The 14,049-nt window shown below is 43.3% G+C and overlaps 1 protein-coding gene across 2 annotated transcripts in view; it reads left to right on the top strand.

Moving 5' to 3' along the window:
• LOC122998453 (transcription initiation factor TFIID subunit 4-like) overlaps window positions 1–14,049 on the top strand; it is a 92,274-nt gene that overhangs the window by 17,402 nt on the left and 60,823 nt on the right. For both annotated transcript variants that reach the window (XM_044375401.1, XM_044375468.1), the window contains exons 3-8: window positions 431–583; window positions 1,386–1,508; window positions 2,091–2,180; window positions 3,047–3,256; window positions 7,994–8,069; window positions 9,220–9,334. In XM_044375401.1, the coding sequence (XP_044231336.1) occupies window positions 431–583; window positions 1,386–1,508; window positions 2,091–2,180; window positions 3,047–3,256; window positions 7,994–8,069; window positions 9,220–9,334 (767 nt within the window). The remainder of the gene's footprint in view (window positions 1–430; window positions 584–1,385; window positions 1,509–2,090; window positions 2,181–3,046; window positions 3,257–7,993; window positions 8,070–9,219; window positions 9,335–14,049) is intronic.

The following is a 14,049-nucleotide window of genomic DNA, read 5'->3' as shown; positions in this document are numbered from 1 at the left end:
GGGCTTTAGAGTGAGAGACTGCTGATGGCAGCTCATCTGATGAGCAAAATTTGTGTTTTGGATGTGAGATATTTTCGAGTCATTCACCCCCTCACATTTCAGTGCATGAAACTATGCTGCCAGTTTTACCAAGCTATAGTTTAACTGAAAGTTGGTGTAGCCAATAGGTACAATTACTGCAAACAATCTTGATAGTAGCTTTCTCTTGTCAGGTAGGTAACTATTAAGAAAAGCTTTGATGGCCTCCTGTCTTTCTCAGCCTCTAGTTTGTCTCCCCTTCCTCCTCCTTGTCTGTTAAGCGATGTCCACCGAAGTCAGGACACCAGATGTGACAGGAGCGCTGTGGCGCCTGCCTCCTGTTCTCTGTGGCCTTGCTGCAAGCGAGGCGTCACGTCCTGTTTATCTCTCTGTCTATTCCTTGCTCTTCCAGAAGGGCCCCGTGGCACCAGCGGTGGCTGTGACGGCTCCGCAGCAGACCCCCGTGGTTATGGCCCCCCAGGCCCCGGCCCAGGCTGCCTCCCAGCCAGTACAGCCTCCGCAGACGGGCATCGCCGCGGCCCCCGGAGCTCCTGTCGTGTCCCAGGTCTGTTCTCTCTGCTGCCCTGCCCCCCTCTACCACCCACACTCCACCCTCAAGGGTGCAGGCACTGTCACAGCTGCCAGCAGGCTGGCTGTGTCACAAGCACAGCCCCGGACGCACAGCCTCATCGCCTCACACAGCTGGCCACGGACAAAGAGTCTCACACATGCCCACACACGTTCGCACTCATACATTCACACAAGTCCATACCAACCCAAGGACATACCGACGCACACATAGAGGCATAGGCCCGCCGTGCACACATGTGTATACACATTCAGGGACAGGAAGACACACAGATACAGGCTCACATATAAATAATACACACAGAGATACAGAACACACACACATCTCCAAATATACAGGCCAGCGAGCCCTCATAGGGGCTACAGTTTGTTGCCACTGGCAGTTTGAGTGGACAGGTGCCATGTCTCATTTGGCTACAAAGATGACTGGGCAGCATGCTAAATGTGCACTATGGACCGATTTGTGACTGATGCTCGTCAGCTTCTTTATCAGTCTGTGTAATTTCATTCTGTAGTATCTTTGTTAAGTATTCATTAAGGAAATACAGCAGAAATATAAGGCCACCTCTCCTTTGCTAGAGTTTGATTCAACACCTTCTGATCCTTACACTGACTCTCATTCTTGCCTAATCAAAAAATACAATCTATGTCAAATACTTTATGTGAATGTTGATTAGCTCTGTAAAAATACAGACACTGAGCAATTTATCAATAGTTGGTGCTGCCAGTTTTTTATTTTACACAGAGGGTCAATCATTTTTTTTCTTGTCTTTGGGCAGGAAATGCAAGAGAATGTGAAGAAGTGTAAGAATTTCCTGGCCACACTTATCAAGCTGGCATCTCACAATTCACCGTCTCCTGAGACTTCCAAGAACGTGAAGGCTCTGGTTCAGGACCTGCTGGTGAGCTTCAGCAAACAAGCAAACAAACACTGTTTTTATAGATATCATGGAAGCTTGTGTATTTTGGACACTGTCACTAACTCCAGTTCAGATCACATTCGATCAAAGTGTTAATATTTATGTATTTTAAAAATCAGCCTTTCTGAAAGTATTGCCTAACTTTTTAGTGTTAAATCTGATATTTACAAAAAGCTGACAAGCGTTCCTTTTCTATAATCATGCTTTTATAAGACATTTCTGATACATCAGATTGACACCCGATTGTTTATTCAATTAGTCTTTTTCATGTATGACTCAACTTTTTTGCACTTTAAAACATGTACAAATCAAATATGACACTAATGTGTGTTGTTGTATTGGATATTTCAAACCTGTAGATGGCAGCATGAAACTCTTTCCAAAACTCTTCTAGCTCTATTATGAATGTTCATCTTATACACTTATTATTTATGAGCTGTACCCTGAGGTGCCAGGATGGTGATGGGGTTACATCTTGCTATGTTCAAGTCACCATGACTTACCTCACTTTATGCCTGGTCTCTCTTGTGAAGTGGTGTTCATTCTTCATTCTTTACCTAACAGGATGCTAAGATTGAACCGGAGGAGTTCACCAGCCGGCTGCAAACTGAGCTCAAATCATCCCCACAGCCTTACCTGGTGCCCTTTCTTAAGGTGAGTTCTTGCTTATAAACTCTTTTTTTTAATCTTCTTCCTGCCCTACTGATGAAACTTGTCTTCTTAACTTGGGGCCTTACATTGACCATTGACCAGGCCCCTCAGCTACTTTCTGAATTGACCCTTAAAATTGTTTCCTGAACAGCTCCATAACCTACCCCCTTAAATCATCCCCCAACCTGCCTCCTTAAGCTGCCCCTCTCAAATATTTTCCTAAACTGACCCCCTAAAGTAGTCTTTTCCCTGGCACGAGGCCTGACAGTAGAATGATACACACACATACACACCCCTCTGGCCTGACTTCTGACTGTGTGTGACAGTGGCCCCCGCAGCCGTCCCTGCCAGTAGCCAGCAGGTTTCTCCAGCCAACCGTGATGAGCGTCACATCAAGGCGCCCGACCGCCCAACCCGGCCACAAACACATGTTGTCATGCCATGTTACGTCGCTTACGTCAAAAATCTGCCTGAAATAGTCTGTATGGAGCAACATCAGTTCCTCACGTCGGCTGTGACAGTGAGTTATCAGAAAAGGCTAATGGCTATGGGTGTTTCATGTACGGGGCATATGAAATATCAAACATACTGTAGGTTTACTATATAGTCAAATCTAACAGTTTCAATGTAGAAGGAAATGCACATGAATCACTGTGTCAAATGACAACAAAAATGCACACACAAGGAGCGTCACTTGTCTCAGCAGGTGTCTGTCGCCATATTTTTGTGATAACACTGTGCTGAATCAGCCAGTGACCACAACAGCAGTCGTTGCCTTTGCAGCAGTATATGTATATGTTTTTTTTTTCTCATGTGTCTCTGTTTTGCTCTATGACTATAAACTGTGGCCTCTCTCTGCCCATCAACAGAAGAGTCTCCCGGCCCTGCGGCTGTCTTTGCTGAATAGTCAGCAGTCCCTGACCCAGCCCCTGCAGCAGGGAGTCAAACCAGCACCTGGCGGCACCCCTCCTGCCATTGTAGCTGGGCCAGCTGTCCGCATACGCCACCCTAACAGCGTCAGCACCACCACGGGTGCCAGTGCGCTGCCCGCGGGGACGCTCGGACACGCAGCTGCCATGGTATGTATGGAGAGAGCCAGCTGGAATAGACTCGAGTATAGACAAAATCACAGTGTTTACATTTGCAGGTTATGTTTAAATTAAATTACAGTGATTGCAAGAATAGAATCCCAACTTTGGGATCGCTAACATTACAGTTACATGAAATAGACCTGGGTGTATGTGGAAACTGGATTACTGCAGCAAATGAAAGATGTTTATAGCTCAGCCCGAGAGCAGTTATTTTGAATGTGTAAATGCGCCTGAAACCTACAGATACGTCTCATTTGCTCTTTCCAGTTATTAGATGGTAGTCATGTGCACAGAAATGTGTACGCAAGGTGTGTGAGGATGGAGTAGAGAGTTACAGATATAGAGGTCAGGTAAGAAGAGATGTGACAAATATTTACCCACAATATTCATACATTCAGTAGAGAGAAGTGCTAGAATGTGATGGATGCAGACCTGCAGGGGGTGTGATGTGTGTGTGTGTGTGTGTGTGTGTGTGTGTGTGTGTGTATGTGTATGTAACTCATGCAGTCTTATACAAGGCAGAATTATCAGGCTGCAGAGTGTCACTGTGCCATGGCTTGGAGTCACACAGCTAACAACAGTGAGTTAGAGTCACACCCAGCTCACAGAGGAATCACACACACTTTACCAGAAAAAAAGAACAGGTTTTTAGAAGAGTAGGATGTGGGCTCAAGACTTAAAAATATGCAGTTATTTATATGATGTTAAAGTGCGTATAGCAACAAGTGACATGAGAATATGTTAAATAAAATACAAGAAGAAACAAACAACATTCAACGTCCAAAAGACAATAAGTTAATTAAGATCATAAACACTGCATTTAGTAGCTAGTAGTGAAAACTATGAGAGTCACAGTAACAGCATTCAGACAGAAGGTGTGAAACAGCTTCTAAACTGCTTGTCTCGTTCATGCTGGCAGGCGGGGGAGGGAGGGCTGGATCCCAGCATGCATTGTGCAAGACTCAGGGTACAACCTGGACAGATTTCCACACAGACACAGGAAGAACATTCAAACTCCTCTCGGAAATATTTTCTGTCTTCAAAAAAAAAAAAAAAAAAAAAAAAAGTATTTTACCAGAGAGGGATAGGGAATGAGAACAGACACAGTTGAACATATTCACGCCTGTGAGATGGTCAGCACAACCTCAGTGTAATACTGGCTGCTGATCAGAACAGATGGTGGTTGAGTACTTGGCTCAAAGGCACCTTGATGATTATTGTTTACTCCCATCCAGACTTTGACAGCTGATTATAGGAGTCTGACACAGCAACCTTGCAGACACAAACCAGTCTAATTTTCTGCCCTTTTAAATATTACATTCAATATAGTAAAAGGTGCTACATAAATAAAATGTATTATTATTATAGGTCAACAAAATTTATGGCATTCTGTAATTAAGTATTCTTATCAAATAAAAAAACAACTATAATTCACACAAACTAATTATGATCCGCTTTATTTATTTATTTATTTTTTGTGAAAAATGTGCTTCAGTTATTCAGCTTTTATGATTCAATGAAACATGAGTTTAAAAAAAAAAAAGAATGTCTTGGTTAAAGCCCCTATGGTTAGGATTTAAAATGTTCTAACTTTGGTGACTCCTAGTGGTAGCATCAGAAAGACAATAATACTTGCAATTCACACAGCTATTCCCTTACCCCTCCCCCTCCCACACATCAGACCTGAGGACACTGAGATGAATGGGCTGAAAGTAATACATAGACTGCACCACTTTTCACCGGTATTGTCTCATTTTCTCACAAACAACACACAAAAACTTGCTCTACACATTTATACACACATTCTGAGACGGGGATTATACCCCAATCCACCGGTTGAGAAACACACTCAATAACCTCCTGCATTTAATGGCTCGTCATCTATCATCCATATTTTTTGATATGCAGCGTTGTATAGAGACTCCGATGACTAGTGGTACCGACCAAGGTTGTGAGTAGGCTGTGTTTAGATACAGCTAAAGCACGGCCAGATAACCTGCAGGTTCCAGTTAACAGAGCCGGCAACACTCGATACCTACAGCTTCTTTCAACTCGGCATTCAAATGTATGTGTGTGCACGCGCACATTATGCGATCACAGAGCACAGGCGTCTGTGGACGGCTCAAGTGAGGTCAGACTCAGATTGGTCCGGTCCAGGCAGAGGAGTGTGGGTGAGCCAGAGGGTTCTCTCTTTCTCCTTCACATTTTCTCTCTGTCTTTCTCTCACTCTAACTTTCCCTTCTCTCCATCTCTGCTTTCTCTGACTGCCTTCCCTGTAGCTTTTTCTCTCACTTGCTTTCTGCCCCCACCCACCCCCACCCCCACCACCCTCTCCACACTCTCTCTCTTTCTCTCTCCAGCTGTTTCTCTCACTGTACACACCACTGCATCACTCTCTCATCTCACCCCCTCCCCTCTACCCGTTAACCGTTGAAGGGTGAAGCGAGGTAACTAGGTCAGCCCCAGGTCAATTTTAAAGCAATGTGGCGGCCGCAGTCTATGTCCAGAACATGCCTCTGGTCTCTCGCTTTCTGTGTGTGTGTGTGTGTGTCTCTCTCTCCCCCTCTCTCTCTCTCTCTCTCTCTCTCTCTCTCTCTCTTTCTCACACACACACACACACTCAAATACACAACACCGACATAAGCTATCACACAAAACATTAGTAAATGATGGCCCCTGGCACATCAACAGTCTGAAACCAGACAGCTAGTAAAGTTAGGCTAAAAAATCTGCTCTTACCACAGTAATATGGGAAACACTTCTTGGAGTAGTATTAAAGTCTTATAAATGTCTTGTAAAGTGATGCAATTGTAACTTAGAGTCGATAGATGTGGAGTTAAGCTTTCTTATATAACTACACTTATTGCACAAGAGTGTGCAATTATACATAGTGTTTTTCAAAGTGTTAGTTTTAAAAGGTAAATATAACTGGTTATAGCATGATGTGTTGATTTAATGTAATAGCATGAAGTATGAACTACATTTTAACACAGAGTACTAGCTATAATCAAACCCGCTGCACCTTAAAATTCCTCAGGGCAAATAATTTATAAGTTGAATGGAGTAGATAAAGCAGTGGATGAATGGAGACTAGTAACTAGGCCACATCGTCGGGTAGCGGCTTATTCTTCATCACAACAACAAAAGTGAAATGTATAAATGTCTAATCTCATTACATGTGAAGATCTATGTGTATTAAGTTGTAACGTTTATATTTTCATCACTGTTCTTCAATGAATTTTGCAATATCAACACTTTTGGGAAGCCAACAAAACAAAATACAAATAGCTGTAACTTTCTAAGCTTCAACACATGTGCAGCTGTAGATCATTAGCCATAGTTAAGCTGCAGTGTGTGCATGTGCGCCAACATGTTTTCGGTGTTGACCTGTTGCATAAGACAAATGCGTGTGGTCTTTACACATATAGTGGATATACATTTTGAAATATCAGCATGTTCAGGAGGATTCAAAACAAACAAGGTAATTTCAGAGGTTATTGGCTGCCACTTCTAGTCTGACATTCTGTGTTTCTGGTGTTAGATGTGGGTGACAGTTTTACTTCACAACACAAATGAATGTTGCTTTACACAGAATGAATATGCTGTTCTCTCAGAGGTCAGCAGCAGCAGCCGCCCTTTTGAGAAATACTAGCGCTAATAATAACACTGGTTTGTAAAAAATGTCAACAATCGTTCAAAACATGTCTCAGTTTTTCACAGTAACTATACCTGTAGTGTAACATTTAATATTACATTGATAAATACATTGATAATTGTTTTAAAAGCATGAAGAACACTTGAAATGTAAGATGAACGGTGCCTTCAGTTTAAGCATCCTCCTTTCACCCTCTGATTTCCAAACTTTCTACCTGAGTTATTTTTTTCCCTCTTTTAACTGTGTCGCCGGCTGGCCAGAGGTGCTTGCTGTCTCTGCCTGTGCTGAATGTATTTTTTCCCCTTCCCTCCCACTCTTGCAGGCCCCTCCAGTGGATCTCTGGGAAAAATGGCCTCTGTCTTTTTTCAGTAGCTTGAACAGTAATATAGCATGTGTCAGGGAATGGAAAACAAGGCTAAAAAATATGCAGCAAGAAGCAAACTGGTAGGAATGGATGGCTGAGCCTGAGGCTCAGCCTGTGGCTGCTACCAAGGAAGGAAGTGACTCTAATAGCCCAGCACAGCCCCTCCACCCCCTGCTCCTTCTTCGTCCACTACTACTTCTTTTCCGTCTTCTAAACTACTTTTTCACTGCAATCTTGATTTCTTATTGCCTTTGTATTATCTGGAAACGCAAGCAAATGTAGGTCACGTACAGTGACAGAAATTCAACTTCTTCCTGCATTTACATCAATCTTCACATTCGCTTATATTCTGCCTGAATACAGTAAGAAAAGATAGCCTTTGTGGAATTCATAATTCTTATATTTATTCTGCATCTATTCTGTAATACTACTGCAGATGTTTTAATATGTTACAGTAGAATAGAAATTAGCGCTCTGTAAAAGAAAACTTCAGTGACTCTCGGCCAGCTTGTCTCTGGATCATTTCTTGCAACTGACTACGGCTGAAGGGGGAACAGTTTCTCTTGCAAATGGCGCAAAAGTGGAGCAGTGGTTCAGCAGGCATGCAGTTTTGTACTTTTTAATCTCTTTTCTCCCCTTGTGCATTGTTTCACTCTTTGTAATACTACAATAATATACATAATCTCTATTTTCCTTGTTCCTGCAGGGTATCAAGACAGTGGGTGCTGTAGGTGGCCAGGTCCGAATGCCTGTGATGATCACACAGTCTGTCAGAGCGCAAGGTAGGACGTCTGCTGGCCTCCTCCAGCCACCTTTGATTGAATATGCTAGATTATTTTTGTCACACATTTAGAATCTATAGTTTGCATATCTTACATTCAGAGTGAATTTTTTTGTTCATACGAAAATATTTTAAAATTGTGTACAACCTTAGTTCAGGTCCAGTTAAAAACAGATGATTAAGCAAAGACTTCAGTAAATTTCTGGTCGATTTCTGTTTCAGCCTGCAGTTTTCACATCTTTCATTGAGGCTTGGACAGATACATCATGAAAAAGATGTGATTCTCAAACTCTGCCTGACCTTCTGGTTAAATACAGAGCCAGTGAAATAGGTTAAACAGAAGTTAGCCATTAGTAAAACTCTAAATGTTCTCTCAGTAGGCTGTAAGATGTGTAAACAGGCAGGAGCCACAGAGAGAACAGGTGTTTTTTCCTGTCTGGTTATAAAGCCTTCTCAAACATTTGCGCTGCTGCTTACTCACACTGATTCACAAACACTCTTCCCACAGAAGCCCACAAATATCGCCCCAACACCAACCGGGCGTAACGCTCCCATAAGAGAGCTGTGTGCTCTCAGGTGGTGTGTGTAATGTGTGTACGTGTTTGTACCTGTTTTGGCTTGTGTGTGTGTGTGTGTGTGTGTGTATGTGTGTGTGTGTGTGTGTGTACGATCGGAGGTGCATACAAATTTGATCTGCCCCCTTCCCCAAGATTGCCTGCAGTGAAAGATCTGTAGGTTGTTTTATGCCCATAAATTGGAATGCGGGGATAGTTCTAAAAATACTTTTCTGTGCCTCTTGGCTAGGAACATGCCTGTTAAAATCAAGTTTAAATTCACTCTGGCAGTCCTTGTGCCTCTCTGGAAAACGTGTCTCGGAGCAGGATGCGGTTTAGGAGTGTAAGGAGAGCCGGTGAAGCGCAGTGATATTGACAGAGCGACGCTCTCCGCACCAACCTGGGGAGAGCGACAGTACCGCTCCCCCCACCCCCCCCCTCCATCTACCCCTGCAAGGATGACAGAGACAGTTGAAGGTAGTCGTTAGACAGGAGGATGTTTGATGCAGATAGAAGGGGACACTTCAATGATAACATTACTCCTTTTCTGTTTTGTTTAGTGTTTTCTTCTTTGTTTTTTTTCACTTTGCTTAACAGGCACAATGGGGAAGGGAGCCGCCATACAAGCAGGCAAAAGTCCCGTGGGCTTGGCTGTTCAGATCTCTGGGAATCAAAAAAACAAGCTCAACGACCCCGGAGGAGGCTCTTTCAGGTACAACTCCTCTCGCCAGGAGACCGACAGTTGCGCCTGTTGTTCCTGGCAGCCGTCACATGGGGGCAGCATTTCACTAAGATGTCTCCGCATGACTACAGGCTACACTCTCAGCTAAGGCTATGAGTGTTTATCCCGGTTGTCTGCCTGGCCACCTGGCTGCCTGCCTGCCTGGCAGCCTGGCTGGTCCTTTGTGGTCCTTTTTCTCTGCACCCACCACATAGCAACACACTGCCAGCCAATAGATCACCCTCACGATCACCCTCCTTGTGTCAGTGTCACAACTCATCGACAGGGTTGCAAATGAGCTAAATCTTAATTTAGCAATAAGGTAATTGTGTCCAGATGGTTGGAATTTCTGGATGCGGTTCTGAAAATACCTTTTGGTTAAGTCAAAAATACGGTATTTAGCCCCCAGCTTTGCTCTCTCTCTCTCTCTCTCTCTTTCTGGTCTTGTCTCTGCTTCAGCTGGGCTTTTGTCTCAAAACATAAAAGGTTCATCGCCCACATGCTGGCCTTTGTGGTCCATGTTTTGTGTGAGTCTGTGTGTATGTGTTTTTCTGTGTGCGTGCCAGGGTATATATATGCGTGTTGTATGTGTTTGCATATATCCCTCTATTTCTCTGTGTTTGTTTGTGTTTGCATCCCTGCTTGGTTGCACATGAACATATGTGTATATCCTAAGAGTCTAAGAATATTTGTGTGTGTTTATGTATGTGTATCAAATGCGTGTATGCGTGTATTGACAGTTAGGGTTTAGGATTGCCCCGGTGTGACCGGGCCAGGGCAAGAAGAGTCTGGGTCACATGGGCCAACGGGTTCATGGTAATGGCTCCCGTCTCCTGAGGGGAAAGGCAGTGCCCGGGGCTCTGATTGATAAACCAATAAATCTTTAGCTGCGTTGGTAATTAAGCTGTCAGGCTCGCTTGTTACTGATGACCTTTTTCCCCCTGCGGTGATCACAGTGGCCCCACACACACAAACGCACTGGTTTCAACATAAGCATGAGCACCACTGTCACGGAAGAAGCATGTCACTGACATTTCGAAGCATATTTACGTGTTAAACAAGCTCCACAATGCATAGTCCCTAAGAACCATTCTTACTTCCTTCTATTGGTTTGTCTCTACATGCAAGTAGTTTGTTTTCTTCCGCCAACATGCTCTTGCTGAACTTCCCTGACTCGCATTTTTAATTTAAGTCAAATATGAGGTTGCTGAGCCTGATATTGATTTTAATGTTTAATGAGTGATGAACCTCTGATGAGAGTATCTTCATCTCTCATATATTTTGTGTGTTTTTATTCTTCTTTAGTCAGTGTGAAGTTTTTCTGAGTGTCGTGTTGTTACCATTTGTTAAAGCTTCAGCTGGAACCTCTCAGTTCTGCAGTCTCATACACTGTTTATTGTTTGCTGTCGTTTTTTCTTACCTGAGGATATAAACATGTTGGAACAGCGCCCAGTGTTACAAGCCGATCTGTTGGACGCCATTGTGTCTTCACACCACGTCCAGAAACCTGCAACATGAACATAATGACTTGACCTGTGAACACAGGTGGTCGCTGTGTTCCCCGTAAATCACAATGAAAGAAATAGAAATTTTTATTTGCTTTACAAGTTGTTAAAGGTTACAAGCTCCCCTTTGTGTTTCTGTTGAGTTTGATCTTCAACACTTACCACATCCCTTCCCTGGTTATTCATTAAAGTGTTTTCAACATCATTTTTCTTACAAGGGTTTTAAGCTACGAGGGGAGCATACATGACAAAATGTTAATGTGTTGATTCATATAACATTGTGCAATGAGAGGCCAGTAAGAAAGAAAAAAAAATCTATTAAGCAAGGCCGGCCTGGTCAGCCAGCATCCACCAGCCTCTCACGCACCCAGCCTGCACCGTGTTCAGCTGTAGTCGGGGAGTGATGTGTGTATGGCTGTCACTCTGAGCCACTGGTCCCAGCGGGCCAGCTGTAGCACAAACACCCACATACACACTGCAGGGCTTGTGGGGTTTCCAGTGGAGCTCCAGCCTTCTGTAAGTGCTTGTGTCGGTGTGTGTGCATGTGTGTGTGTGTGTGTTTGTACGTGTGTAGTTTGCAGTACAGAGTGAAAGCAGCTGTCTCTGTGCCCCCCCCCCCCCTTCTCCCCTCCTCATCTCTCTGTAAACACTCAACATCCGCTGTAATCACAGGCGAGCCAGCCGAGGCCCTCAGCCCTCTGCCAACCTCCGAGCTCAGCCTCAGCCCCTCGTATCCAACCCTGTCCTACATGGTGGACACACACTCATGTGCATAAACATGCAAACATTGGCATACCTGCATAGGAAAACACACACACACAAACACCCATTCAAAGTAAGGGACAAATGTTTTTGTTCGCCAATCACTGTTGCCAGTGGTTTTAAAAGTCCACCACCCCCTTTCCATCATTTACCAGCAAAGTCAGTTGATTCTGTCTTTGTGGTTATATTCTTTGTGCTCTGTAAATTGCTATTGACTCAATTAGAACTTAAAAGTGACCTCCCAAAAATTGTTGATTCAGAGACTTGGAAACACAGCAGCCGCAAGATTAGATTATGTTCAGATTGGGTGCCGTGCCACAATAAAGCTCCTCCAAAACAATCCATGAAGAAACGGGTGGCACTCCAGAGTGCTTAAACGAAAAATAGGACAGTCTAGAATTTTAATATATTTCTACTGACGGCCACATCAAACTAAGGCATTTTGGCTCAGGATTCCAGTATCCACATTGCACCTAGCCAGTTTTCTTTAATGCTTGAATGAATAATTAGAGCTTGAGTGTGGGTGGTCCGTTAAGTTAATTACAGTTACTTAGTAAACAATGAGCAGCATTTAGCTTGTTCCTGGGTTTATTGGTCCCTCTTGTGCCACCCCTGCCACCAGTGCTGCACATTCGGATCATATACACATACGTATCCCATCAGCTGCCCAGCGAAACCCAGGCTGCTTTGTGGAAAAGACTTCAGAATGCTGTTGGGGGTGCAATACGCCTGCATGGCCTGGGTGTTAGTCACCGGGATCAATCAGGGCCCCCTCCGTGGGCACAGGGACCTTTATCCGCGGGGAAGGGGTGAGGGGGGTGGGAATGATAGTGGAGGTGGGGGGCAGGAGATCTGGATGCAACCCCCCCCCCCAATCCACTCACACACACACAACCTCTAAATGGCATTGCAATCCTCTCAGCACCTATGGCGTGCCCTCGCTGAAACACAAGCTTGATATGGAAACGACATGCATATGTATTCATGTGACCGCTGGCTCCATGTCCCCGAGCCAACCCAAACCAATAACTGAGAGGCTGCTCTTTAGCTTCTGTGGAAGCTAATTACATCTCTGCTTTATTAGCGCAGAGGTATAGTCTGGAATATTTTGCATTTCATATCTCATTCCCTCCTTTTAATGTCAGACCTGTCTTTGGCATTCTCATTTGATGCGAGCCCCGGCGATCCCAAATAGCCCAAGAAATCAGACCGTCCAAGAAAAAGAAACTATATTACTGAGAATATTATGAGTGTTCTTGGATACTGGATAGTGATTTATGCACCTATACAGTGGTAGTCACTGTAGTAATATCCCTGCCCTGTGTTACTGCTGATGTTTTTTGTTGTATATCCAAAATATTCAATGTGGTTTATCGAGCATCAACACTACTGATATTTGCTCTTTTAATTCTGACAGGTGAAAATGAAGCAACACTTCCTTTCATCTCAGAGTTTGAGCAACATCGCAGCTGTAGTCGTGCCAGCTTTATTCTGTGTGAATAAGATAGATAGATGGACAGACTGATACATTAGGATATTATATTAACTGAATACACGAATGCCACATATTGTAACATCAACCAACTAGCAGTAATATCTTAATAGGCTTTCTTGGAGTGTGTTATTTTCATCGCACTTAACATGCAGTGAAGTTGACTTTCTGCTCATTTTTTGATGCCATTTCAGTTACGTACTACAGGTGAATATTCTGTCCCATCACCTTATACTGTATCTGACAGAAGGGATGAATTATAGCTAAAATATTTACATGCATATAAATAGTATGCCATTCATGTAATATAATGGTTCATATAAAAGTCACCCACCCAAACCCTTTTTTTCAACCAATCTGTTTTATTCAGATACTCGGATCTAACCTGTTACATCATCTTCTATTAATTCTTAGTGCTTTGCTCAGTTTTTCATTGTTACCAAGTAAGAGACTAGATCTTAGCAAAAAAGATACCAATTTTTTGCTCAATTGAAATATGTTTGTTAAACATCTTCATCTCTTTAAACCTAGAGATTAGCATATTGTTAAATAGTTACCTCAAGCGTGCATTTGAGTGTTTTCTGTGATGTTAGCAGACTCACTGTTGCTTAAGATAGGGCAAAATTAAAAATATATATTACTGCACATTAGCTTCCTTCAGATCATGCTCTGCACCACTGGGTTCACAAAAACACAGCTGTTATATTTTATGTTGGTTGTTGAAGGCTTTGCTCCTCTTTAGGTTGTTGGTAGTACAGTATTACAGAGATAAAGAGATCAACTACCTGATTGGCAGGTGATCGTTTGCTTTAGTTTTGAGTGATCTTGTGTAATCACTCACTTTTCCTTCATCTACATTAGCTACATACATAGCTCTAAGCTGTGGAAGTAGCAGCATTACATTTTTGTGTTTTTGAGTGAACATAGCCTGAGGCATGTTTCTTTTT

The sequence above is a fragment of the Thunnus albacares genome, chromosome 1, assembly GCF_914725855.1.
Source record: "Thunnus albacares chromosome 1, fThuAlb1.1, whole genome shotgun sequence".
NCBI classification, from domain to species: domain Eukaryota; kingdom Metazoa; phylum Chordata; class Actinopteri; order Scombriformes; family Scombridae; genus Thunnus; species Thunnus albacares.
Note: the sequence above shows the minus strand (reverse complement) of the source record. Positions and strands in the feature narration are given on the sequence as shown.